General features: G+C 45.8%; 4 protein-coding genes and 1 long non-coding RNA gene across 13 annotated transcripts in view; 3 read left to right on the top strand and 2 right to left on the bottom strand.

Moving 5' to 3' along the window:
* usp32 (ubiquitin specific peptidase 32) overlaps window positions 1-7609 on the top strand; it is a 55177-nt gene extending 47568 nt beyond the window's left edge. For all 5 annotated transcript variants that reach the window (XM_088616485.1, XM_088616484.1, XM_088616483.1 and 2 more), the window contains 5 exons: window positions 747-938; window positions 1510-1771; window positions 2374-2804; window positions 3633-3725; window positions 4129-7609. In XM_088616485.1, coding sequence (XP_088472611.1) covers window positions 747-938; window positions 1510-1771; window positions 2374-2804; window positions 3633-3725; window positions 4129-4302 — 1152 coding nt within the window. In that variant the 3' untranslated portion in view covers window positions 4303-7609. The remainder of the gene's footprint in view (window positions 1-746; window positions 939-1509; window positions 1772-2373; window positions 2805-3632; window positions 3726-4128) is intronic.
* A 1272-nt stretch (window positions 7610-8881) lies between these two features.
* Window positions 8882-19492, top strand: LOC148643436 (tyrosine kinase receptor Cad96Ca). 2 transcript variants are annotated; one of them, XM_088616492.1, is made up of 12 exons: window positions 8882-9074; window positions 12165-12338; window positions 12836-12929; window positions 13607-13808; window positions 13953-14091; window positions 14532-14630; window positions 14914-15074; window positions 15199-15336; window positions 15802-15913; window positions 16584-16683; window positions 17551-17650; window positions 18429-19492. In XM_088616492.1, exons 2-12 carry the CDS (start codon window positions 12302-12304, stop codon window positions 18489-18491), a joined length of 1245 nt encoding a protein of 414 aa, XP_088472618.1. In that variant the 5' UTR covers window positions 8882-9074; window positions 12165-12301; the 3' UTR covers window positions 18492-19492. The 2 variants fall into 2 exon arrangements, with proteins under 2 accessions (XP_088472618.1, XP_088472617.1); XM_088616491.1 differs by having other exon boundaries at window positions 8884-9074; window positions 12833-12929.
* LOC148643437 (uncharacterized) lies at window positions 16545-18492 on the bottom strand. The gene is made up of 2 exons (XR_015929104.1): window positions 18355-18492; window positions 16545-16909 (listed from the first exon to the last, which is right to left on the bottom strand). It is a non-coding gene; the product is annotated as an uncharacterized LOC148643437 (long non-coding RNA).
* Window positions 19493-19694: 202 nt separating the features above from the next.
* Window positions 19695-22516, top strand: tmem97 (transmembrane protein 97). Of its 2 annotated transcripts, none has more exons than XM_088616502.1 (3): window positions 19695-20209; window positions 20564-20708; window positions 21316-22516. In XM_088616502.1, the coding sequence occupies exons 1-3, from the start codon at window positions 20093-20095 to the stop codon at window positions 21591-21593; spliced, it is 540 nt and encodes a 179-aa protein (XP_088472628.1). In that variant the 5' UTR covers window positions 19695-20092; the 3' UTR covers window positions 21594-22516. The 2 variants fall into 2 exon arrangements, with proteins under 2 accessions (XP_088472628.1, XP_088472627.1); XM_088616501.1 differs by having other exon boundaries at window positions 19750-19926.
* Window positions 22517-22762: 246 nt separating this feature from the next.
* On the bottom strand, window positions 22763-26686 carry ift20 (intraflagellar transport 20 homolog (Chlamydomonas)). 3 transcript variants are annotated; one of them, XM_088616507.1, is made up of 5 exons: window positions 26363-26686; window positions 25531-25731; window positions 24562-24647; window positions 24221-24324; window positions 22763-23816 (listed from the first exon to the last, which is right to left on the bottom strand). In XM_088616507.1, the coding sequence occupies exons 2-5, from the start codon at window positions 25655-25657 to the stop codon at window positions 23735-23737; spliced, it is 399 nt and encodes a 132-aa protein (XP_088472633.1). In that variant the 5' UTR covers window positions 25658-25731; window positions 26363-26686; the 3' UTR covers window positions 22763-23734. The 3 variants fall into 3 exon arrangements, with proteins under 3 accessions (XP_088472633.1, XP_088472635.1, XP_088472634.1); XM_088616509.1 differs by having other exon boundaries at window positions 25531-25726; XM_088616508.1 differs by having other exon boundaries at window positions 25531-25683; window positions 26363-26685.
* Window positions 26687-26942: the final 256 nt, after the last annotated feature.

The raw sequence follows: 26942 nt of genomic DNA, 5'->3' as shown, positions 1-26942 counted from the left end.
GTAACAAAATAAATCCAGTGACGCTGCAGAAAAAATGTACAAATTTCGAATTGGGCACAAAATCATGAACTTTGTGAAAGTTTTTACTGTAAGTCGCCATGTTATTGCAAAATTTGCATTTGAGTTCTCACGAATTGCGACATGATCCATAATGACTGATGTAATGTGATGTACGAGCAAATAAGTACAGGTTGTGCAGCATGCATTTCACCGCGGAAATGTTCCAACGTGATCTGCATGCGGAGTGAACAAGTAAGTAGTATTTGTCGGCAAAACTGTGTTGAAATCAAAAGCAATATTTCTGGTGGATTAAACGATGTAAACAAGCAGGCTTGTGAATAAAATGTCATAGCGCAGCTTCACCTCACCGGAAGTTTTGTTGCCTCATTCTGAATCGCAGAACATGGCGTTGCACATCAAGGGGACAACTTTGTCTATTTGGCAATGTAGATTGGAGGTTTCACAAGATACCATGTACATTTTACATTTATTGCGGCTTGAAATGCACTCATCAGTGCCGATTCTTTCTTACCTCACAATTCTGAAACTAACGTTGCAGTTCCCCTTTAATCAGCCGTATGAATGCCAGCTCTTGACCCGCTGCTGGCACTGTGTGCTTCCAGCAGGCGTCTCCACGCTTCACGTAGGTGGCTGCGCTGTTTCGCGGAGGGCAGGCGCGCGCGTTTTGTCCGCCGTGCCCCTGGCCTGAGTCACGCGGCAGCAATGCTGTGGCGGCTGTGTTTCAGGTGGTGGAGGAGCACGAGAGCGTGGAGCTCAGTCGGCGGGCCCAGGCCGAGCCCATCAGCCTGGACAGCTGCCTGCGCGCCTTCACCAGCGAGGAGGAGCTGGGCGAGGACGAGATGTACTACTGCTCCAAGTGCAAGACCCACCGCCTGGCCACCAAGAAGCTTGACCTCTGGAGGCTGCCCCCCGTCCTGGTAGGAGAGCCACCATGTGCTCCTTTTAAAGAGTTTCTGCCCCGCGCGACTCGCATCTTGGTCTGCTCCTTAGTTTAAATGCACGTTTCGAAGGCCAAGCGAGAGAATGATTTCCAAAAATGCTGAAGAGTCCCGATCCAAGTAGCTAGATTAGTGCAGATGGGTAGCAGCTTAGGCTGCAAAGGAACAAGTAATAGGTTTATTCCATGCTGAAAAGAGTGTCGGACCCGAAGAAGGCTCCACAGCCGAAACGTTGTGTTTCCTTTCTTCTCTTTTCAGAATGGAATAAACCTATTACAAGTCTTGTGACTTCCTGTGTAAAGCAGGGAGGACTGGGGTCAATTGTGCTTTGCTTTCTCCTCCCCGGAGGTGCAGTGCCCAGCTGTAAAGAATAGAAGGAAGGCAATAGTATCGATGTAATAATATTCCCAGCTGGAACCCCAGGAGTTGCGTTAACACTTGTTTGCTTGGAATGCAAACTCGAAGGAAAGTAGAATTAGACTCCGAAAGAAAAAAAGAAGCGGAATGACAGTCGAAGTCGGCACCAATTGCGGATCTCCCTTTTCCCCAGATAATCCACCTGAAGCGCTTCCAGTTTGTCAATGGCCGCTGGATCAAGTCGCAGAAGATCGTGAAGTTCCCCCGCGAGAGGTTCGATCCCAGCGCCTTCCTGGTGCCCCGGGACGCGGGCACGTGCCAGCGAGGGCGGGAGGAGTGCCAGGGGGAGGAGCCGGCGGAGACGCGGGGCTCGGAGGTGGGCGTGGCGCAGACGGCCGGGAGTGGGGACGCCGGCACGGCCGCCCCCGGCACTGCAGTGACGCACAGTATTAAAGGTCTGTGCTTCTCTCTGCACGCGCGGGGCTGCATCTCCGGAGGTGCTGGTCCCTGTCCTCATTCAGTGCAGTTTATCTGTCCTGTGCACAAGTGCAATGAAATGCTTATTTGCACGTGCTCTCCTATACAGCGACATTCATGGATTCACCAAAAGCAAACACAGGACAGCAGCAGCAACCACAAGTTAAATAACATACAACTTACAGAAAACATCAGTGTGAGCCAGTGGTAAGGGTAGAGTTCAGTAATCTGACAACTTGTGGGAAGAAGCTGTTTCTGAATCTGGAAGTTTGTGCCTTTATGCTGCTATAACGCTTAATAGAGGGTAGGAGAGAGAAGTGAGGAACCAAGATGACTGGTATTCTTAGCAAAACTTTTTTTTAACTTTTCATTAACGTTTCCAAGATAGATCCACCCACCACACTTCTTATCTGGCTGCGAAACATAACCAAATATTAACTTATTATGACAGATAATCAGAGTGCTTCTGTACATTTGGAATATGAGCTAAGATCTGTTTAATTTCAGAGGTGTGTGTGCATGTGTTTTGTCCACGTTTACACTGCAATCACACATTCTTTGTTTTGCCTTTCTGTTTTAGCCTCTCCTGGGCCTGGGAGGAAGAGCACTAACCCCTTAAGCAGGAACAGCAGCCCCTGCAACAGTCCCAAAACCCCAGGGAAGAACAAGGGACGCCTGAGGCTCCCCCAGCTGGGCAGCAGGCACAAGCTGTCAAACAGCAAGGAGAACCTGGACAGCTGCAGAGAGGGCTCCGGCGAGCTGGACCAGGGACCCGCGGCGGACCTGGAGGCCAGCAGCGGGGTGGGGGTGGCAGAGGGGAACGGGCAGGACGTCTGGCCTGGGGAGGCGCCAGGCAGGGACTGCGAGGCGGTCATGGTGAACGGACTCGGACTCGGACACGAGCCTGGCCAGAGCAATGGCCACGCAGAAACCATCATGGACTCGGAGAGCTTTCACCACCAAAGAGATGAAATCTGCTTGAAGCCTGTCTACAATTTATATGCAATTTCAGTAGGTGTTTTCAGTGGAGTTGGCCTGCAGTGTCTTAGAGTGGCACAATTAACTGAGCAGTCATTTGCAGAACCATGTTGTTCGAGCTGGGGTCTAGTGCGGCATATTAATTTGCACTCCTGAACCACTTGATGTTGTGAACTAGTGACGGATGGGAGCAATGCATGTTTTCACTGGGAGTGCTTTGACATCTTTATAGTCACAGGCTAATGCATTTCCTTTCGTCCTGCCACGAAAACCCTGCCCAGCGTGCAAACCTGTCCTCTGCCTGTACTGTGCACTGCACATGGTGAATGTGTCCGTAACAAGGGAAAGGGGCACCATGAGAACGAGATCGTATTTACTGAATAATAAGTGAGGGCTTGATGGCATGGTGGCGCAGTGGCAAGCATTACCGCCTTGTATTTCTGGGGGCCTGGGATCAATTCCTGAGGTGCTGTCTGTCTGTGTGGAGTTTGTATGTTCTCCCCAAGTTCGTGTGGGTTTACTATTGGTTCCCTGTTTTAGTCTCACAGTCCAAAGGCATACTGGTAGGTTAATTGGCTTCTGGATAAATTGGCCCTGGTGCGTGCGTGCCGTGCGTGCGCGCGCCCGCCTGTCTTGCAATGGCCCACCATCCAATCCGGGAGCGTACCATGCCTTGGGCCTGTTGCTTTCTGGGAGAGACTCCACTTCCCTGCAACCCTGAATTAGAGGAACTAGTTAAAAAAAAGGATGGATGGATAACTGAGGGCGAGTTTTTGCCCCATTGGCTCGATTGTTTGAGGTTTGTTTTTGTAGTGATTCAGTTTTTTCACGTTTTCCTCACTCTTTGCATGTTCTTTGCAGTGCCATTCAGGAATCCTGGGAGGAGGCCACTATGTGACATATGCCAAAAACCCCAATGAAAAGTGGTACTGTTACAATGACAGCAGCTGTAAGGTAAGGGACTGGTGTGATGAAACAGATGCGCTCCCACCAGTGCTGTCTCTGGAGAAGGGCACTTCACATACCCCCTTGGTCGTGACCCAGGCCAAAAAATAAAACATCCATTTAAACCAAAAGAATCACCCAGAATGTATTCAGTGTTTAATCCATGGGTGTCTGGAACAAGTTACCCAGACATGTAATTGAAAGAAACTTGGCTAGCAGCTTTAAGAAATGACTGGCGGAGATCCTCAGATCAGTTGCCTACTACACACAAAATACAGTAGATGAGCCACCTCTCGTTTGTGACCTGTATTGTGCAATTGCGTCCGAAGTTTACCACATTGAAGTAAAAGAGTAGGTGTGAAATATCTAATTAAGCGTTTTTTCCAAACCTTGTATTGTTTCAATTCCCCAGGAGGTGCATTCTGAAGAGATTGACACAGACTCTGCCTACATCCTCTTCTATGAGCAGGAGGGAGTAGATTATTCGCAGTTCCTGCCGAAGATTGATGGGAAAAAGATGGCGGACACCAGCAGCATGGACGAAGATTTCGAGTCGGACTACAAGAAGTACTGTGTTCTCCAGTGACCCTGTGTGCTTCCACTAAAGACATTCTGGTAACTCGTGAACATGGTCGCGCTCGGAAAGAAAGGAAGGGGAAAAACAACCTTGCGAAGCCGGCAGGTGGAAATTAGATGGAGTCATCCCTTGATTAAGAAGCACAAAATGGCGTTATTTTAAGTAGTCATCAAATACAGAACTTCTTCATAGATGGTTGCTTTTTTTTTTAATTGTGGTACTTTCCAGTTATTTCAGGTGTGTAATTTATATAAAAAAAGTCCTGTATTGCCATTTGCCAAGTGAACAAATGTGTCCTGCTTAAGCACTAACTGGAATGCAGTGGGTGTAAATGGGAAATCCAGCGCCCTCTATGGATTTGAGGAAGAATTTCCATTACACTGAACTACAGCTACTCCTAATTAAAAAGAAATCCAATGTTGATTGAAAGGCTTAAAGGGTTTTCAATATTTTCGTGATAGTAGAAAACCTCATATGCTACCTCAGTTTTTTTGCAGTGTATTGGCTAATTGTAACAGTAATACTTTTTCAAACTTTGGGGCTTAAATATAGGGGATAGTGTAAACTATCTAACTTTTCTTACTGCTCCTATATGTTTTGGAAAAGCGTACCCACTTGCATTTGAAATCAACTTGCGCACTTTCCCCTTGTAAAATATAAAGTCTAAATTATATGAGGTTATGGAATAAAACTGTTCCCTCCCAAGCATAACCTGAAGAATGATACATTTTCCAGATTTTAACAAAGCAACTGCCAAAACTAGGTTTTGTGCTTAAATTAATTAGAGGTGTATTTAAGACGTATTTAGTGAATTGGGTGCTCCATCTTTTTAACTTGCAAGTCTGAATGAAAATATATTGGTTTATTTACAGGATCTGTGCCATATATTTCAAAGAGTCTTAGCCACTTTAATTTTATATATATATTAATTTGTGAAGTGTTTTGTAGCGATTTATTTTTATGAAAGCCTACCATTTTCTTTTTTAATGACCACATTATATCTCTACATGTCCTAGCTTCAGGAATTTCACAGTCCCAATGGTTTTGCTTGTGTGCTCCATTTCAATTTTTTATTTTAAGTTTAAGTGTTAAATACAGCTGCACTCTTATCTCTTAACTCATAACTTTTAAGATTTAATTTTTTTCTTTCACTTTCGTGCTTGGCATTTTCCAAATGATGAAAGGGTCTTTAAAAAGAAACAGTGTGACAATTTTTCTGGTTAGAAGTGCTGATTAGCGTTTTGGAGAGACTTGAGCTTGGAGAATCCTGCAGTGATTTAGAAACTCCAGTATCTTGCTAAGTGAGGTTCTGGTTTTTGTTTGAAAGAGAGTTTGCCCTTAATTGATGGGTTTATCAATTGTTTTAGCATTGTTTTATGTCCTACAATGTTGTTAATTGGCTGGCAGGCCAGTGGAACCACGCAAAGCTTTTGTAAAGATCCTTTTTATCATTCTGTGAATGTTCTGTATCCGGCCATTCATTTTGCTCCAATGCAATATCATCATCATCATTATTCTTGGATTTATACAGGCAGCAGTCCAGTGCTAAAGAATTCAGCTTGTTGCAGTTTTGTCTGTTAGTTTTAATTTATTCTATTATTTTTAGTTGTCAGGGGGTCCATGTCAGCTTAGGTTGTGGAGCTAGAGTCTGATGTTTTTTTTAAAAGGCAGAGCTTCTGCTAAATTGCCTGTGGTTATCACCTTAAAAAACCACAAGCCCCTAAACTTACTGTAGCCCTGAGAGCCTTCCTACCCTAGGCATCTGTACCTCTGAGATGATTAACGGGATTGAAAGTTTAATTGTAGTTCTGTCAAGTTCTCTTGTGAGATAAACAGCTCCTTCATCTGACACTGAAACACCCCGTCTTTCATTGTGGAAACTAACATGCAGCTAGAGTGTGGGACATCTAGTTCAGGGTGAATGCAACCCTTGTTTTCTTGGTGTTTAAAAAAGAAAAACATGAACAGTCTAGTTCAAAAGTCATAAATCTAATTTTCGTTAAAACACAAAGGTTTTTACAGGAAATGCACACTAATACACCTTCTCTGGGAGAACTTCACATCTTACGGGCACTGAAATTATTGCATTTTAATAAAACTGAATTATTTTGGGGGGATAACTTCACTGTGATTCAATTTCTGCTTTGAATCCTCTTGTGTTCTTATACTGTTTGTTTTAGAAAATTTGTAGTATATCTGCTGATAAGGGTTTTGGGGTTCTAGGCTAAGTGGGGAGAAACAGGGGGTATCATTCAAAATTAGTCAAAGTTATATGAATTGTAGTTCTGGAAGAACAAACCTTAAAAAAAAACATGCACTTTTCTAACTGCTCTGAATCAGCCAGTAAACATTTATCTGTACATGGGTCACATGTTTCACCTTTTCACATCTGCTTACCATTCTGTTTGTGGTTCTGGAAGGCTTGATAGCCAACAGTGTCCTGGACTCTTCCATTCCATTGTTCCACACAGAAATCAGCCACACTGACTACGGAGCAGAGCTCTGGCCTTCTCCTTGTTTTTAAATTAAGGTGCGCCCAGAGAGCACATTGAATTGTCCGCCTACAACTTTTATTTCTTACCTAACGTGCTTCAAGAAAAAAGGATAACTGTCTATCTAAAAGAAGGAAATGCAGCACAAAAAATATATTAATGCAAAGGGGCACTAGTGCTAAATGTGAATCTTTTTTTAAATAAAAATACTATACGCTGCAACCTGCAGTAGCAACCTACAAATTCGAGTTGTTTTTAAAACATTACAAGCAACACTTGTTTGGGTCCTGATCTAGTTGGGCCTTTTATGATAAGTTTTTACCTAAACGTTAACTTAACTGGACATTCTTAAAATGCTCAAAATCTACTCCTAGTATGCATACTGTTGGCATTTTATTTCAGAACTCGTTTTGGTTAACTATCTTTGCTTGTTCATCCCGAGTTAATGTATTAATTCTTTGGCCGAAACTTTGATCTATTGGCAGGTAGTGCAATCTACTACTGAATTGTATGTTTTTTTGTCTATAATATTAGTTGTAATCTTTTTTTTTGGGTTAAATTAATTTTCATGAATTGCCAGAGATTTATTAAGTTAATTTACATTTATTTTGTAAAGTGTTGTTAAAAAAATAAAAAAAAACGACATTGCACTGACTTTAATTTTGGAGAGAAAAATGTACATAAAGTGTTTTGTAAATAAACCAATAAAACTGATGTATTGGAATATGAACTGTAAAAATGTACTTGTAGTTGTATATGGAGTGAAACTGTTCATCTGTAACTATTATTCAAGCAACAAATTAAATACTGCGGATGCAATTAAACATTGATTGGCAGTACTGATTTTTTTCATTCTGGTTCAGTTTCTCAGAATTTAGAGGTTTGTTTCATTGGAATGGCTAAATATTTTCCCTTATAATGTCCTTTGTATACTGTATGTTATGTCCTTTTTTATAAAGTTTGCAAATCGCTTTTCAATAGATGATAAGAGAACAGCACAGATAGCTTTGGGAGCAGGAGTCAGGGTCAGGTTGTAGTATGTAGTACAGGTGAAGGTTTTTATCGGTACTTACAGGGATCCAATCTTGCAGGTTCTTCCATAGGTTTGTATATAAAAACATGTGCAAAAGTTTTGAAGAAAACCCAGTAGGGAAGGTCTAGTCAAAAAGCTCTTTGTGAATTTGTTATGTCTATCCCTGAAGAAGCTATCGCACTGCAGCATTTTAAGATACTACCCCATGACAAGTAATGAGGATGTCAGTTAAGATTGCAGTTTATTTATGTATTGTACTTTTAAGTTTAAATGTGCAATTATAGTCTAATTTGAGGTCTTCCACTTAGGGCCATATAAGCATGTATTTCACATGCAGAAGCATCCAAAATGGGCCATAGGGTAAGAATGAAAATCTTTGATCAACCTTGTAGTGTTGGTGAAGACCAGTCTCAGCTGTGTGTATTTGTAGGGACTGTCAGTGTGCAAACAAACCCAGTGTCTGCACAGGCCAAGCTCTTGTGCTTGACAGAGGAAACTGAAACTCCCCCCCTCCCCCTCCTCACCCCGTTGCTCTGCCTGGGAACTTTCTGCCACTCCCTCCTCCAGTGAGACGTACCTGCAGGCTGCAGACAACTGAACGCAGCGGACGAGTGATTGCAGAGTAAAATCAAAGGCCGGAAACCTTGCATGCTTTTCAGCCTCTGGTGGGGTGGGGTGGGCTGCTGCTGCTGCTTCAAATACACTGCTTGCAACAACTGAAAACAGCTGCATTTTAATCACGCTAACAAATACCCACCGACCCAGCTCAGATCGCAGCCTTTTCTCCAAAGCTTTTCAGATCCTCTCCTCTGCACTGACACAGACAAAGCTGCTTCTTTGCAAATAATTCAATTCATCTAGTTAAGCCCTCTGCACTAAACCGATAACATTTTTTTTATGCCTATTGATTTCTATTTGACTGCCTAAAGGACATACATGTGTAACGAGCTGTAGTCAGCACATTGGTCCCAGTGACCAATGACACTTCTCATCACGCACGGGAAGGACCTATTGTGGGTGTCTGGAAGTCTTTTTTTAAGTCGTCCCCCCTGTAGTCACGTGACAGAGGATGTAGCGGCTGATGACTTCACAGCCTTTTTATATAAAAAAAAGTTTCCCCTCTTGAAGTTCTAAAAAGAGGAGCGTTTCTGCTCAACTCGTGTGATGCTGATGTTGTAGAAGTCTGAGGCCTGTGTCTCGCTAGGGAGGGGTCGCAGAATCTGCACTTCGAGCTCGGCTGCGTGTGGAGATCTGCTGTAAGTCCATTTCTCTTCGTGTCGCTTTTTCTGCTGCGAGAAAGAAACCTGCGTCTTTTTTTCTGGTGTTTGTTTCAGAAGAGAAACGCGTGCAGGCAAGCGGTGAAGTCATTTACACTGTGTTGCGAAGGGACCACTCATTTATTATGTTAAAGTTTTAAACATGTGCGCACTTTTTCCTCAAGCGAAATTTCTAGACGTGTCCTTTACAATATACAGTGAGAGAAATACCAGATTTTACCACCTGTGTGATGTTAGTTCTGAGTTTGATATTTGTAGGTTTTAAGTTTAGCTTGAATATGAATGATACAGTTTTCAAACCTGATTTTTTTTTTACTTAGAATCAACCAAATTGCTATCAGAACATAAGAGGTTACAAAAGTCTCTTGTTCGATTGCCAGTAACTTATTTATCCTAAAATTTCACATCCCAATAATTATATCGATAGAGTGCTTTCTGAGATTAAAAGTTAAAAACATGTGGGGGCTTGTGGCCCTGTTTTGCATGCGGGTGATAACATTTTAATTTTTTCTTTGAATGCTATAAACGGCTTTAAAGTTTCTGTAGTATTTGGAGGTTCGTTTATTTTTCTTTTAATTAATTTGGAAGCCCAAATGTCGTTCACTGTAAATACAGTAAATTGAGACACAAACCAGGATAATAATCGGTTATTTTTCAACAACTTCATTTCTTCAAGAAGTTAGGACTCGTTATAGTGAGGATTCTAGTAAATTGTCCTTTGATTCATTGTATTAGCCTATTTAGTGCTTAAAACAGTATAATGGCTCTAATGTGGGGGAAAAAAGCAAAACAGATTACTAAAAATATTAAGCTTGTAATTACCTTTACAAAATATAGCTTACCATTTTTGTAGTTATAACATGATTATATTATAATGGCTTTTGTGTTAGGAAAATACAGAACATTGTGCAACCAATGTACACATGACAAAAGAGGACAGATGTTCCACAGGTGTGTAGCTGCCGAGGGAGCTGTCTGGGATACAGGAGCTTATTAGATCTTTAAGGCAGCAAGGAGACAGGTTAAGTCAGGGGTGTCCACTCCTGGCCCTGCCAGCCAGTGTGTCTGCAGATTTTCTCTTCAAACAGGCAGAACTCAAGGAGCTGAATTGGACACTCCAGGACCAGGAATGAACACCCCTGATTTACGTCCTTATTAATCAATGAAAAAACTAGTCCCGCACAGGCAACCAGTGCAAAGCAGCTGAAATGGAGTCTCTACTACCTCACAGCTCTTAAGCACTGGGTTCAATTCTAGCTATGGTACTTTCTGAGTGGAGTCTGTATGGGTTTTCTGTGGGTATTCCATTTCTGCTCTGGTTTGCCGCAATGCTCCCAAGAGTAAGCGGATTTCAGATAAATGGCGGATGGATCAATATCCACAGGATTACTGAAGCCTATTAAAACGCACGTAGAGGCCCCAGCTAACACAGCAGTACATTAATCCAGGCTGTACAACACGAAAGCACGAAACGGCTCCAGATAAGGACAGGCTTGTTCGTAATTGGACAAGATCGCACGTGTGAAAACATTATATTCTCGTGGTATGTGAGGTTATTTGCATGGCATGTAAATGCTGCACTTGAGTCAAAGTTAACAGTCATTAAGTTAACAAGCGAGATTAGTCAATGTCCAGCTGACTGCGGATCTCGAACCACGTTGAACAGAATACCGTATCTTTGAATTCAGTGCTGGTGCTAACCAAAAACTCAGGTAGGTGTTGGCTCCCTATTTTTAGGACGGAAATCAGTACTATTTTTACCTCCTCACCAATGCGTTACTAAATCAGATGGAGCCCCAGCCACCTGTGAATTATAGCAAACAAACCAAGTGTTAAATCCCTGGTCTTACAAGACACAGCGCGGTGTAATGGAGGGGACAGCTGCTTGATCGGAAAGACATTGAATAACGCCGAGGCAAGATGATGAGCGTCTGTCCGGAAGTGGGAGAAGGATATTCTAGTTCTTCACATGAAAAGGGGGATTTTTTTCCTTTTCTGAACAGGTACTGTGGCATGAAAGAACCAAAAAAATGTGACCATTGGTTTACAGACCTTTATTAAACGGTGACTCTTTTTTTGAACAAAAGGATGTGGTCACCTGCCTGCAGAGGCTTCTCTCTCATTCCCCCGAAACAGAAGCAGCGAGCGTGAGGTGCTAAACCATCAAAAGGGACACAGTGCTGAGAACAGGCCTCGGGCCCCCAGCTGTGTGTCTCTGCTTCTCGCAGGTCTGGTCGATAGGCAGACACCTGGGTGGCCACTGTGGGCTCACAGCTAGAGCACTTCGAGGTGCGTTTGAGGGAGAGGAGGATGGAGCGCAGACAAGTCCTTTAGAGCAAAGGGAGATACATTTAATTCTGCTGCGAATAATGGAACAAGGTACCTCCGCAGGTGTGAAGAAGAAGGTTCTACAGCCAAAATGTTTTTCTACTTTCTGTCTTTCAGCATGGAGTCAACATTAACTTGTTCCTTTGCAGCACACACACAGACTCAGTAATGTATTTCATTGTCTTTTATTCTACTTGGACCTCCAGTGAGACCTGGTCTAATTGATCAGTTACTGTAGCTAGATGCTCAAAACTCCTTTTTTATTCTGTATGTAGCATATTTACAGGAATCGCACCTTGAACCAGCCTGGTTCACAGTTGAATCGCTCACGTTGGGCAGGGACCCTCGCTGCAGAGTCAGAAGCCCGGTTCAGCTGCTGTCCTGCAGGCTCAGCCCTGGGGAAAGAGGAGGCAGCAGTTTTGCTGCCTGCAAGTTGAGTTTTCTGACAAACGTGACGCCTATGTTTGGCGTTTGAACTGACAGAAGGTAGCAGAACCCCTTCACACGAAGTAGGAGGCAGAGAAAGGTCGAGGCTGGTACAGAGTTTTATTGCTAATTCATGTTTTTTTTTTAACAAAAAAAGCTCCTAATATTGACATATCAGAATGGCCTCTCAAAGTCTTAGATTAGCATCTTGAAAGAAGGTGACCCTCTGGTATGTTATTGTGCTTTTTGGAAAAAAAAACCGTCAGCCTTGCACGGAGTAACCTGAATACAGGGCCGTGTCTTTCTGTGTGACAGGGCGCTGCAGGGCAGGTGCTCTAGGCTCTGTGCTACCAGACTCCGCTGCGCAAAGGTCACCGTGGTCAGGAGACGGCGCAGCTCTCGCGGCCTGACTCACTCTTTCCGCCTGACCCGCTCCCGCCGCCGCCGGGGACATGGCCAACAACACGCACGGCTCCGCGGCCCCTCCCAGTGAGTTCCTTTCCTCTTCTCTTCTGAACGCCCCCCCCCGGCGAACACGCCAGCACCAGGATCGCCGCAGTGGACCTGCGGCAGGGCGAGAAGACGTGTCGGGTCCACACTGGCCTTTGCAAGAGATTGCAAGGAGGGGCTGCTGGTTATTGTTGGCTCTGGCCGACGGCTGGGTGCCCTGTCTCTGACAGGTAGCTATGGGGGGTGGGGTGGGGGACTTGCCCTTCCTTCCTGCATGGAAACTAGATCTAGGCTGGCAGCCTGGCTATGAGCAAGAGCCCAAAGCTTCGTTAATGAAGACATGGTAATTAACAGGATTTGTTCATGATTCTGTACTTGCTGGAGTATGTACACAGACCGGGTTTAGGGAGAGACCAGCCAGGCCCCTGTGAGTGCAGTAAGAAACCTTTTTGTTTGTTTGTTTGTTTGGAGTTGCTCCGGCTTGCCTGCTTTACACCAGTGTCGATCTGTTATCCTCTCTGCCTTCTTTCCAGAAGGTGGAGATTTGACGGAGGCACATTACATCCTCATCGGCATCTCCGCCTTCACTGTGGTGGCCATCGCCCTGCTGGTGGTGCTCTGGCTGAGGAAGTGAGTATTTGAGTGCACCCGCGGTCAGCCCCGCACAAATAAAAGCAGAGGTTCCAGCTGGGAGCTGTGTCAGCCTGCTGGCTGCAGGGGAACAAGCAGGCTGAAAAGGAAAAAGAAAAACCACGTTGTTTGGACTGTAGAGTCTCCTCATGTGTGTTAGGGAGAGATAAGGGGTTTAAGAGACAGGGGCAATCAATTCCTGAGAAGGTGTGGAAGGCAGCAATCTGGAAATGAACAGAAAGATGAGAAGGAGATAAGCTGACAGTGTAGCCCTGCGTGAACCAAGTTTAAGTATCATTTTGGCCTTTGCTGTCTTTTGCAGTACAGGAGTGTTTGAGAATCCCTGTGAAGGTGCACAGGCAGAATAGTCAGTGTGATCATGGCTGGGAGAGGTAAATCAGCTTGGAGAGCCAGTGGATCTCTGAACCAGTGTTGGAGCACCTCGATAGATCCTGTGATCCACAGAGAAAGAATAGTGCCTCCTACTGGTAGATATGAACAATTAGTCTTAGCAAGTGGTAGATCCTAGGAGCTTTTTACAGACCTCCCGCTCATGGAAACTGTGGGACCAGCTTTGCCCACTTTTTAAGATGGATTACATAAAGCCTAGCTTCATGGTAACGCTGACAACACTAATTTGACTCACGGATCTTTCCCATCGCATGTTCTCCGTCTAGGTACCGTGCCTTGATGCGCACCATCCAGAACCTTCAGAGAACGGGCTGTTTTGTCAATGTCCCCCCCTCGGACGCCCCCACGCCGCACAGCACCTCGCTGGACACCCTGGAAGAGGACCCTGTCCAGACGGGCCAGCAGACGCCTGCGGAGAGGCAGAAATCCAAGTCTTTGAGCAGGTCGATATGGAGGCCACCACAACCAGTAAGTCTCGGATCCCGGGATGTTTTTGTTCTCGCTCGGAACTTTGGTTTTATTTCTGGGGCGCTGAGAAGAGAATGAAGGGCTTCACTGCAGAGGGAGCCCCAGAGGAAACTAACGGGGGGGGGGGGCACCTCTCATCTCCAGGGACCCCGCTTCACGAAGGCGGACCTAAACCTCATGCAGATCATCAAGGCTGGGAAGGAGGGCGTCTTCTACAAGGCCAGGATGAATCGTGGGACCTGCAAAGGCCACTCGTTCTTCACCTGCAAGATCTCGAAAGAAGGTGGGTTTTTTGGAGATCCCCCACCCCCCCCCCAAAATAAAAGAGTGGGCAAGCTGCTGAGAAAGCAAGTCACAACCCTGCATCTTCTTCAGGAACCCAGCAATAAGGCAACCTTATTACATCTCGTGCAAAATCTGTGTATATTAAATACAGGACACTATATGCACAGGTCTGCTTTGGTAAAGTCCCTGAATAGGGGATATGTAGTGTACATTGCACTGTGAAAGTGCTTATCAAGCAAAAGCTAGTGCCCTACTTTTTCTGAACAGAATGTGCAGCCTGAATGTGCAGGCTGATGGCTAGCACACTAGGGATTGCTTAACGTGCTTGATCTGTAGTTCGTCTTCACCAGAGATCCAAGCCCTGTGAGACCTGTGTTGAACAGTGGCCACAGAGCCCTTGGAGCGGGCGATGGGTCTCACCTGGGCTGCCTGTTTCAGGTGTCAGCCCCAAACGAGTGGAGACGGAGGTGTCCATCATGAGGAAGCTGGGGCACCACAAGAACGTCCTGCAGCTCCTGGACTGGAACACAAGCCAGGGTGAGGTGGTGGGGCAGGGTGGGGTGGGGGGGGCGCTGGGTTAGAGAGTCTTTTGGTTTCTTACAAGCTTTAATGAATCACACAGCAAAAACTAAGCATATTCCTGCGCAAGACAAGCAAAAAGAAGTCAGGGTACTTGTTGGAGTACGATGGTCTGTATTTCCTTTTTTAATACACACAGCATGTAGAAGGAAATACTCTGCTTGGTCCCTCTGCTACTGCCATTCAGCCTGTGGTCGTGTCAGCAGTTTTTTTTACAAGGTGCTCGTGTTTGCTGCCCCAGAGCCCTACGTGCTGATCATGGAGTACGTGAACTGTGGGACCCTGCGCAGCTTCCTGCAGGCACACAAAGAGAGGCTGAGCCGAGACAGCGATCTGCAGAACCTTTTCACCATCGCCTCCTACCACATCGCCCTGGCCATGGAGCACCTGCGCTCCAAAATGGTAACGGCCGCGGCCTCCGCGCGCAGGGGTGCAGGGGGCACGCCGGCGTTGCGCCACAGCGGCTCCGGCTGGGAGGTGCTGTGTCTTGTCGTCATGTGACCAGTGCCATCTCGGTGCCGCACAGGTGGTGCACTGTGACCTGGCCCTGCGCAACATCCTGGTCAGCAGCTTCCCTCACGAGTGCAAGGTGGCGGAGTTCGGCCTGGCCAGGGACCTGACGCGCATGCGGAGCCGGCGCAGCAGCCGCAAGAAGTGCAGAGCGGTGAGTCTGAGCGCGGTGCGCAGGTGGCACCCCTCCCGGAGCCAGCCCGCCCTCCCGTTTCCTAACATCTTCTTCCAACTCGGGGTCGCGGGGGAGACGGAGCCGATCCCAGCGAGCAACGGGCACGAGGCAGGGTACACCCTGGACAGGACGCCACGCACGCACGCACGCACGAATGCACACACGCACCCACCAGTAGCCATTAACCCACCATGTCTGGGCTGTGGGAGGAAACCCACATGAACATGGGGAGAACACACAAACTCCACACAGATAGCAGCCCGGGAATTGAACCCAGGGCCCAATCGTGATCTCGTAGATTATTGCTCTCTTGTTGTTTGTGTGTGTGTGGGGGGGTTGCTTTTCACATGCTTCAGCATAATGAAACGGAGCTGACTGGAAGGGGACGCTGTGATTTTGGGGAGGGTGGATTTCAGCCACTGTGCGTGTGTGTGTTCTGGGCAGGAGCGCGTGCCCCTGCGCTGGTACCCGCCGGAGTATTTCAGACACAACTACTTCAGCTTCAAGGGCGACGTCTGGGCCTTCGGCGTGGTGCTGTGGGAGATGCAGACTTTTGGTGAGTCTGAGAGCGGAGACTGGGGGTTGGGCTTGAGATCAAAGTGCAGAAATCCCTTTCCTGTCCTCTCTTACCGACAACGAGACAGCGAGAGGCCGAGGTTTGCCTCTCTCTATCTTCAGACCCTTTTTGATTTAGGATGTAATGGGGCTTCTGCTGCTTTGCCAGTGTCCAGGTCATCACTGTAAAAGACTCATTTATTTTAAATGGACTTACTTGGTGAAATAAAGGATAAAACAAAAACTTGCAGGTTTTCTCATATGAGTACATTATAATTCGGTTTTCCCTCTGTAGCTCAACTGCTAAATGTTCTTCTGCCTGGAAGCCCTTTAAGAGCTTGCAGCTCGACCCAGACGTATGAAAGATAAAGACTAGGGCTTCCCTCTCCTGTCCTTTCGCTACCTTTTTTCTTTCTTTTGTCTTTTTCCCTTGCCTATCTCTTCCAAATCTCTGGTTTCCTTTTTCTCTACTCGCTTATTCCTGTTTTTATGATTTTATTAATGTTGGATTACCACAGTTTGTTTAGGTCTTTCATGCCATGATGATTGTTCACATTTGTTAATTTTGTGTGTGGTACCATGTAATATTCTTTCTTTCCCCCGAAAACCCAATCAACAAATTGAACAGAAACTGAACATAATGAAGCTGTATTTCGCTTTGTGTTTCCTAGGCACTTTGCCCTACCCCAACCTGGAGACCTCAGAGGAGGTGGTTTTTCACATCTGCTCTGGGAACAGGATGAGAATCCCGGAGACATGCAGGCCTGAAATGTGAGCTCTTGGCTTCTTTTAGACCTGTGTCCCAAGTAAGACCACAGTGGCTTGAATGTAATAATGCTTGTGCAGCGAGTTCTTTGTTTCTCTGATTGTGCTGAACTGTGCCGTATAAGGGTTTGTAAGTCGGCTCGAGCTGATGAGATCAGTCGGGGAGCGCTTCTCCTCTCTTGGCTCTGCAGTCGCTGTTGGGGTCTTGGCGGGTGGGGCACTGACTCCCATGCTGTACAGAAAAGAAAAGAGACACAGTGTTTTGGCTGTGGACCCTTCTTCAGGTGTGTCAGAGGTGAGGGATCTACCGAGGTGAGTTATAGTTATCAAAGGAGGATGATATGGAGCTGTTAGCTGTAAAAATTCCCTTGCTTCTTTGATGTTTTTGTCAGAAAGAGAAAGAGTGGTAGAAAGAACTAGTTTCTTGGAAAACGGTTGCAGACGTCTCTTGGTGGTGTCCGTGTCAAAGGAATAAGCGTTAGATTTCAGAAGAACTCCTTTGGGAGCGATGTTGTGATGATGACTTGTGTAGAGGAAGAGGGGGTGGTGAGAAAGCCTGGTGTTGGAACAGATCTCTGTGAGGAGAACGAATGCCTGTTTGGTGAGAGGAGGGGGCAAGTAGCCCAGGGAGGCGGAGAAGGCAAAGAGCTCCAGAAAAAGATTTAGCAGAAGGCACAGTGGGTCGCAGCAGAAATGGGCTGAGGAATTCGAAGTAGAGATCCGCGCAAGAATGCGTAGGCCGGAGGCTCCATGACCAAGACGTCGTCCGTTCTCTCTTTCCCTTACAGCGTGGAATAAACCGTCACCAGTTGCTTTGCAGCCTACGCATGCTGACGCAGCTCCCTGCTTGAACTTCTCTCTGTCTTCTCCCAGCATGCAGATGATGGAGGACTGCTGGCTGGAGCCCTATACCCGCCGCCCCTCATTCTCGGACATCATCGGCATCCTGGAGAACATCTTGGAGAACGACGCTGTGAGCAGCTCGCTTTTATTCTCATAGATCCTGTTTCAAGACGTTTAGGCTGCGTATGCGAGTCCCCTTTCTGCTAGCACCACACAGCGCAACCTCTGCTGAAAGGCGCTCTTAGATAATGGGTAGAGATAGTGGAGTTGCCAGGCTTTCCAGGGAATTCCCTGAGAATTCGGCATGCTCTTATCCAAGACTTGCCCTGCACTGCACATGTCATTGCACACGCCTCGCAAGTGCCAACAGGACAAACGTCCCTCCAAGGAAGGAGAAGAAGTCCCTCTGAAACCAACAGTGCTCAGTGCAGTCCAATTCCAACACCTGACGATCGTAAACGCAAAGACCTGCAAGCATTCGTGCTTCTGCTGTCGTCTCTGCTGGGTCTGGAGGCATCATGGTGCTGAGTACTCCGCGGCTCATCTCCGAGCACAGGGCAGGTTGGGGCCTAGGAGCTGGGATTGGGGGGGGGGTTCACTGGTCGAGAAGGAGCAATGTGCTGAGGGACTGGAGCACAGCATAGCAGGATGTGGGAAATCTCCACCTTCTGACCTGACCGCTTTCTCCAGATACACTGTCATTGTGTGAGGAGAATGGTAACAAAGGAGGTAAATTAAAGGTGTAGTTAAAAACAACAGAAAGTCACTCTGGTTGCCATTATCAGTTTTGGAGCTTGAACTGTGGTTAGAAATGAAGCAGGAGACCCAGCTCACCTCAGGGGACAGAGGTAGTGATCAGCGCTGGCCTTGGTGTGATCCCTCTGTGCTGCTGTGCGCCTGTCTTGCAGGATTATGTCGATGTAGACAACAAGAGGCTGTTGCCCACAGTGACGGGGGCGTCGGGCGACTGAAGCTCCCGTCGCCTGTCGCCGCCTGGATCCCAGCGATCGGAGGACTTGGCTTCCCTCCGCGTGATCCCATTCCCGAAGCACGGAGCCGGGAGCGGGAGCGGGAGCCGGGATTCCTCCGCGCCACCACGCCTCCAGCCCCGGCAGAGCCGGAAGCAGAAGCACTTCCTGGACGGTTGGATTTCCGTGAGGAGCATCCGTACGGAACGAGACGGTGCAGTTCTGAAACAATTCAGGGACTCGTAGCTCAAATTTGTGGGCAGAGACACGCAGGAGTCTCCACATGTCAAAAGGGAGGGTTTTAGTCTCTGGACTACGTTACCTTGGCCTTGCAGGGCCTTGTGCAATCCTGCACTGCGATAGCATAAGGTGTGTGACTCCCTACACGAGGGAAACGAGACAAATAGGGTTTTTTTCTTACACTAAGCACAGAGTTCAGTTCTGCAGTTGCTGTTCAAACTGGCCTGCGGTTCAGCGACAGAAGGATTACTTCAGGGTTTCACAACTGTTGCCGACTCCTTATTTAAAAAAAAGTTTTATTTAAAATCTACCAGTTGCTTCTGGATAATGGATAATGCTTTTGCATTTTTCTTGACTTCCTTGTCGACAATATACCAGCCCTGTAGCAGAACCTGTCCAATATAGCTGTGCAATATTGAAGAGACTTTCATGGTTTCCTCTAGGAAAATACACTGTTAACAGATTAACTGTTTTTTTATTTATTTTGCTAATGTTTTGTCTTTTCATACTATGCATCACCCCCAACACTTCACACCACGCTGTGTTCCAGAAGGGGCCATAAAAAAAGCAGTATTGGTCGGTTCTTCTCAAGGATACTTAAAAATCATTTACGCTGTATTTATTGTGGCAGTATGTTTTTCAATTGCTTCTGCACGATTCTGCACATACTTGGTGTGATTCAATGATGTACTGCACATGTTCCTTCTTCCAATATTGATATTTGAGCTACAGCAATAAAAGATAATAAGGGTTTGCTGGGCAAAGTCTAAATTTCACTTATCCGAGTCCCTTCCATAGATAGAAGTACATTCTTACTTTCTTTTATAATGTGTGTAACCTATTTAATATTTCTTTACAAATTACTTATTTACTATCAGCGTTCTAGATTTATATTGAATATAAATATACAGTATTCGCCTCTTCAGTTTGAAAAGGGTTTGCTCGCATGATTGCAAACCCATGCGAAGCAGACACCCAGAGCAGAGGTGAGAGATCAGTTCTGGTGAACCTTGAACCTTGAATGAACCTCCTTCAGCCGGGCGAGCCAGTCCCTTCAAAGCCGGTTTCATCAGTAATAAACCGTGGAGCCCCGCCCCTCAGCGACCGCCCACCGCAGCCTCGACTGAGCGGCGCAGCCAATCAGCTTCGCGGAAGAACACGTTACTCCACCCCGCCCCGTCGACTGTTTCCTCAGCGGGTAATTAATGCGTCTCTGGTGCAGCGGAGACTTGAATTTATTTAGACAGTCTTTCGAATAACAATCGTGGGTTTTTTTCCCGTTCATCGTTGCGATTCATTGATAACGTTTGCTCTTCGCTTTTCGGCAGCCAGCCGCCTTGTGCGTGTTGACGCTGTAAATAAACATGAGTTTCGTCCGCTTCCTTGAGTGGGTCTTTTTCTTGTATTTTGCCTCCCACATTCCGATTACTCTCTTCATCGACCTCCAGGCTCTTCTGCCCGGCGAGCTTTACCCTCAAAGCGTAAGTAAGACTTATTGTGACCGCATGTGCATGTGTACTTCACTACAGTAGCTGGTCTTTAACTTACCCGTTAGCTAATCGGTAACCACCGTGTGCGCCGTGTTGATCTCTGTAGGATTTACAATATCGGCTAAGGGTCATATACCAGAGGTCGGTGTTAAACCAGAGACGCGGCAAAACGTTGTTTTAATATGAATTAAAATATGCTGGTTAAGCACTGTTCGCTCTAATCGTCCACATTGTCTGTGAAATGAATTCCTTTGGACTTTTCTACCGGCTGGCTGTAATGACAGATGACATGTTCTGTGCACCCGTTGCCGGATAATTGCAGTGCTCGTTTCTCTCGGCTCGCAGCTGAAGGATGTGTTACGCTGGTATGCAGCCCAGTTCAAAGACCCGATGATGCTGGATCCCCCAGCCTGGTTCAAATCTTTCATCTTCTGCGAGGCTCTTCTGCAAACGCCCTTTTTCCCCATCGCGGCTTATGCCTTCTACAAAGGTGAGTGGATTCACAGAGCGCCCCTGGTCGCAGCCTGATCTCAGATCCCCGCAGATCTCAGAAGCTCAGCCAGGCTGGGAGATGGGAGAGCTCTCAGGACAGGCCAGGCTGCTGCTCAAGGTGCTGTTGGTGGACCTTCCCTCTGATCCTCAATTTCTGCACTCAGTGCGCTGGTGTCTGTTGGAGGTGCCTGCCTTCTGGTGAGATCTTAGGCTGAGATCCTAAAACTTTTGGTCGTTCATCGAAGATCACCAGGGACTGTGCAGAACAGTAGTGGTGTTAGTCCTGGTGTCCTGGTCAAATTCCACCCTGGACTTCATCTCCCTCCCTTCATCCCTGAAATTCCCTCCCTGGTCTCACGTGCAGGGGGGGTTGGTTGCTGGTTTAGCATGGGTGCTGCCCTGCAGTGATGACTGAAGTAGATCCCCTGCTGTACACGGAGAGCTTTTTGGAAGTTAAGCCATGTATACCTCCGATGAGTTATTCCTTATCGAGGAGATGAAAAGCGTAATGTTGTGTCCGGCGTGGTTGTACAGAGAGCCGAATGCAGGTGAGCGTGTCTCGGGCGGTGTTTTCAGCTGCTCTCTCCGCTGTGTCGTCTATGCAGGAGGATGCAGGTGGATCCGGACTCCTGCGATTGTCTACGCCACCCATGTGGCAACCACGCTGATCCCCATCCTGGCTCACATCCTCTTCTACCGCTTCCCGGAAGCGCCCCACCCCGGCCCCCAGAGCCCCCAGGAGCGCCTCGCTCTGACGGCCATCTACGCCCCATACCTCCTCATTCCCATCATCCTCCTGCTCACCATGCTGCTCAGCTCGGCCTACAGGGCGGCCGCAGCCCCGGCGAGGGAAGGTAGGGCAGCCAGCAAGAAGAAGAGATAGGCTGCGGGCGGCTCTCGTCCGCGTGCTCTGCGAGGCTCCCCCGTAAATCGTCCAGCCGTGTTTTTTACATTTTTTGTACTTGTTTTTGCGTTGCAAGTAATTTAGGAGCGCATGCCAGCCCTGTGATGGTGCATGGCCATGGCAAAGAGTGGATGAGGACGTGCACGTTGCTCAGACAGACGGATTTACCTAAAAAGGACGATCGCGGGGTCTTTTTTGTAGTGACTGAGGACGCTGAAAAAGCTGGAGTACCTCAGTCGGTTCACTTGGCGTGGGAGCATTATGCCTTGGGTCCCCAAAGACAAGTGCACACATTACACCTGAAGGAGACCACTTGCTGAGCTGGCTGACTCGCTGGCCCATCACAGGGACTGTAAGCATACAGCATCAACAGGATTGATGAAAAAATAAAAAACAAATGCCACTGAATTGTTTCCCGCATCCCATGTGTTGACTGTCCTTTTGAGAAGGATATATGCGTCGACTTCAAGTTAAACCTGGCCTGCTCCGCTGTTATTTGACTTCCACGTTTTCTGTCTAGTTGACTAGGATGTGCTGGTGATCACTCGGCTTCTGTTCCTTTTATATAGACGCTTCACGTGAAATCAGCAAAATACCTTTGTGCCCAAGTTTAATTCCTAGCACTTGTGCCAGTCTGGGTAAGAAACAAATGTACATGTAGTATTCAAAAACATCACCAACGAGTTCTGTGTGGGTTTTATGTGCTAAAACTGTACATTTTCTGGATTCTCCTGAATTTGAGTGTTTTAAATAAGAGTGCACTAGAAAACGCATCAGCTAATGTCTTCACAGCAGCTTCTTCTCAGACAAGATTGATTTACACTGTTTACATTTTTCACCAATTGTGTTCTTCCACTGGATATAATTTTTTATTTATTTATTAAATGTCATTCCAAACCCAAGGACGTTGTTTTTGATGATAATAATAGTCGAGCCCAATTTGCTGTGTAGTGTGTCGGCAACACTTCAGTGGTGAATATTAATCCTTAGTCTTATTTTACAACGTCCTTGAGCAGTTTTGATATAATTGATCCTTCTCTGTGTATGCAAAGGAAAACTCTTAAACTAGTAGTTGCAAGACAGAATCGTAGATTATGGTGCACAAACTTCCAAGGCTAAAGACACAAAGACACAGGCATTATATATGATTTTATTCAATTGAACCTTTTTATTTAAAGAGCTTGTTTTCCAATTGCTTTTATCTTTAATCTGTAGTACAGTTGACACCAATGTATATGTCTGCTGACAAAAAGCAAAAGGAATAATACCTTGAATTTCACTGTATTATATGTACTTCACTTTCAAATAACTGGCCATAAAATGGACTGATTTCTCATATAAGATGATATCATAAAGTGATATAAGCACCTTGGGCAAGGATAACACAAATATGCAGTTTTTGGTTTGGTCCCATTAAAAGATATTTAAATATTAGACCTGGATTACACACACTAAAGCACAGATAAAAATGGAATTCAAAATGCTATAAATGGCTATAAAACACACTTTACAACCATAAACAAAAAGTTTACAAGATTATGAAAATGGATTTTTATACTGGATCATGCAACTGTTTTATACAAAAGGTAACAAAACTAGCTTTACAGAATACCCATCAGATATAAATAGTATAAATAATATGAGTTCATTGCTAGGTAAATATGTTTTTTTCCTTTGTGGTGTGAAAGGTAATGCTAAAGATATTTCAGATATCTGGCTCATTCCATCCACTTCTTAGAAAACTCAGTCATCATGTGGTCATGGAAAATTAAGACAGAAGCTGGTAAGAATTGTGGTCTTCTGTGTAAATAGGGGAATGAAGAAGTGAAATGTTACCATCATTTCTTTTTAGCTACCTACTAATATGTAGGTTGAGCTGTGCAGGGGTGGCATTGCTTGTCTGCAGTCTAGGTTCTCACGACCTGAGCAGTTGTCAGTTGAGTTTGTTCTGAAGGAGTCCTTCCAGCTCTCCAGTTTGCCTGAGCAGAGGCTCTGTTTGCTGGTATCCATGTACTTCTGAAAGGAGTCAGTCCTAGAAGAAACATCCCGTCTGCCCATCTGCACGACAGCAGGCGCGCTGACCCGAGCTCACGCCCACAGGGCGGCCACGGAAGCAGCTCTTACTTCTGAAGGATGAACTGATCGATGAACTCGTTTTGCTCTGCTTCTACTTTGGACAGCGCTTCGTACTCAATCCTATACCTGTATACAGAACGTAGTGACAAAAAAAAAATCAATCTCAGCTCTCTTTACTTAGCCCTCATCTCTTTAATTATGGCAGAAATATCTAAGGAATTGAAAGATTTGTGTTCACTTTCTCCCCCCTACCTCTGCTGTACTAAATCATGAGACAAATTCAACACCTTATCTTTTCTATGTAGGCCACTTATTGACCTTTATGTGCAGTGCTTAGTGATGTAACAATTTAGTTGATGGGACACAACGCTTTAAATGTAGTGCCCCAGCAACCACCATGCCCTGTGACTTTGGGAGAATGAATTCACACCAGTTCAAGAAGCATCAGTGAGTATTTACACTAGATAACACCGAGTGTAAATGCTCCCCCTTCCATATGAACTAATGCAGTAAGAGTTGTGAAGTCTTACCTCTCCAGCTGCATCTTCTTCTCTGCGATCAGAGCCTGGAGCTGCTGCTGTTGGGCCTCCCTCTGCTTGGCCACTGATTTCAGGAGGTTCCTTGCACCAATAGCCTGTAGGGGGCAGCACAGGACACAGTCAACAAGGAGGTCACCTTTTTTGAGGAGTTGTTTTACTAAGGTGCAAAGGCAGGTGCATTTCAGATAGTTTTACAGGCTGTGGGAAAAGCAGGATAGGAGAAGATTCATTTCAGGTGTTAAACAGTATTGGATAGCTACAGTGACTGAGAGATTGTCTTGCAATTTACCGTCTTGTTCATGACGTGAAATCATTAATGATTGAACCCGTACCTTCATTTTCTCTGTCTCAGCCTCTTTTGCCAGCTCGTCCACCAGCTCTATCAACCCTCCAACAATCTTCTGAAACTGGCCAATCTCTGAAACAGAAACAGTCTGACCCTCGGCTCCTGCATAAAACTTACCTGGATTATTTTTTAAATATGCAATACCAAATTTAAAGGTTTTCTGTACAGAAATGTGTATAATTATCAAGTCAATTTAAAGCACTACCAATACATGAATGTTAATGTTGTCATTAGATAAGTGCAAAGACATTTTAAACTACTCCACTTCCACACTACATTAACAATTTCCATGTGCATGTACCACAGCCCCTCGAACTTGGCTAAAGATTTACTTTAATCTTTCAATTACAGTCATATTTTTCTGCCACTTTATCCTGTTTTTAATGCTTCCTTTAATGTGGGTTTGTACAGCATCTTGAGATGCAGAGCATTAAAACTGGTGCTTTAGAATTACAATTGAATGGCACACAAAACAATAATAATTGCTTACACTTATATAGCGCTTTACTGGACACTCTACTCAAAGTGCTTTACAGATAATGGGGACTCCCTCCACCACCACCAATTATGATTATTAACAATTTAACGGCACACAAAAGCTACCGGCCCATTTTGATTCCTGGGATTGGGCGGAGCAGTGGCTCTGTGGCTCAGGATCTGCGCCTGTGGCTAGAAGATTGCTGGTTCAAATCCCGCAGCCGGCAGAAGAATCCTACTCCGTTGGGCCCTTGAGCAAGGCCCTTAACCCCAACCGCTCCAGGGGTGCTGTACAATGGCTGACCCTGCGCTCTGACCCCAAGCTTCTCTCCCTGTCTGTGTGTCTCATGGAGAGCAAGCTGGGGTATGCGAAAAGATAATTCCTAATGCAAGAAATTGTAAAGGGTTAATAAAGTGATGTTGTTCTTATTAAGCATTCCTGCCCGTCTCCCCCGGCTGCTCCACCTGCTCCACTTACTCTCCACAAAGTCTCGGCATTCCTCCTTCAGCTCGGTGGTCTTCTGGGCCACCTCGGGCTCCAGCACGCGCAGCTTGTTGAGCTCGTCGAAGTGGAGGCCGGCTTCCGCCAGCGAGTCCTTCGCCATGATTGGTGGGCGGGCCGCGGGAGGGGCTTGTGAAAATACGTCATAGAGACATGTTTAGCACGGTGCAGCCTGTCCTTAAAAAACAAAACAAAAAAAAGCCTGTGTGAAGGGGTGCATGACTACGCGAAGCATCCCCCAAATGTGGTGTAAGCTTGTTCTAAACGGTCACCGTGACGGCAGTTTCTGATCACTGCTTTGCACACAAAACAGGGAAAACGCACGATACGAAACTTAAAGAAACTAAACCTTCCTTTTTTGTCCCTCTGTTAACGGTAACACAAATCCACAATGTAGACACCAATGTTCGGGGTACATTGCAGGTGGTTTAAGAAAATACATACCTAAATGACGGACTGATAACGAGAGGACGAGAAATGCAAAACGTAGTGTAACGTAAGCCTTAACAGTTTTAAGTAGTTCTTGTCTTTCTCTGAAACTGAAAATGTTGCATAGCCAAGAATTTAACGTGCTTATTTACAGGTATTCCAAAGAAAATATCACGCACCTTTCAAATTTGAATGAGGAAAATTTTTCTTTGAAGAGGAAATACAACGTCATTATTGACGCCTATCCAAGAATTGTTAGAAAAGTAAACATACGGAGTTCGGATTGCAATCACAGTTCGTCCGGATGAACTTCATTCATGCCAGTTACTTAAACACTATTTACATACTTTTTACAACGTTTACTGAAAATGTAACTCACCGGACTTCAGTTGTTTTTTTTTTAAACTGCTGAATTACTCTGAATATGTGTCACGTCAGACTCCTCGTATGGTTCTTGTTTCTGCGGCTGCCAGGGAGACAGTCCGATTCCGACCAACATGGCACTTCCGCAGCGCTCGCGCTCGACCCGTATATTTTTCGTAGGAGTGGGAGGCGGGCTAGTCGTAAACAACAACAAAATCCCTTGAATATGTTAGCGAAAGAAGCGCTATGATTTGGATTTAATTTACTAACTGTTATAATTCATCCGATCATAACTTGATTTATATTATGTTATTTCAATGTTGTTTTTGTATCCCGATACTTGAAATTCCCTTTTGTTTATCGAATGGTTGATTCCGTCGGGTCGCCTGGAGGACGGAACCATTTAGCATCGGCTAAGGGGGAGGTTAAGTATGAACGGAATCTGTAATTCCCAAAATATGCAGTTAATTTACATATTAAATTTTAATTTCAATGTAATGTGGTTTGAAAGTACAATATGTTTCTAATTTTAAGCGTCGTGTTCTCGGTGTTTTAAACTATAATGGTATCGTTGCAAGACCTCCAGGCTTTTGTGG

This window comes from Lepisosteus platostomus, chromosome 22 (genome assembly GCF_059453375.1).
Source record: "Lepisosteus platostomus isolate fLepPlt1 chromosome 22, fLepPlt1.hap1, whole genome shotgun sequence".
Classification (NCBI taxonomy): domain Eukaryota; kingdom Metazoa; phylum Chordata; class Actinopteri; order Semionotiformes; family Lepisosteidae; genus Lepisosteus; species Lepisosteus platostomus.
This window is presented reverse-complemented; position numbering and strand designations above follow the sequence as displayed.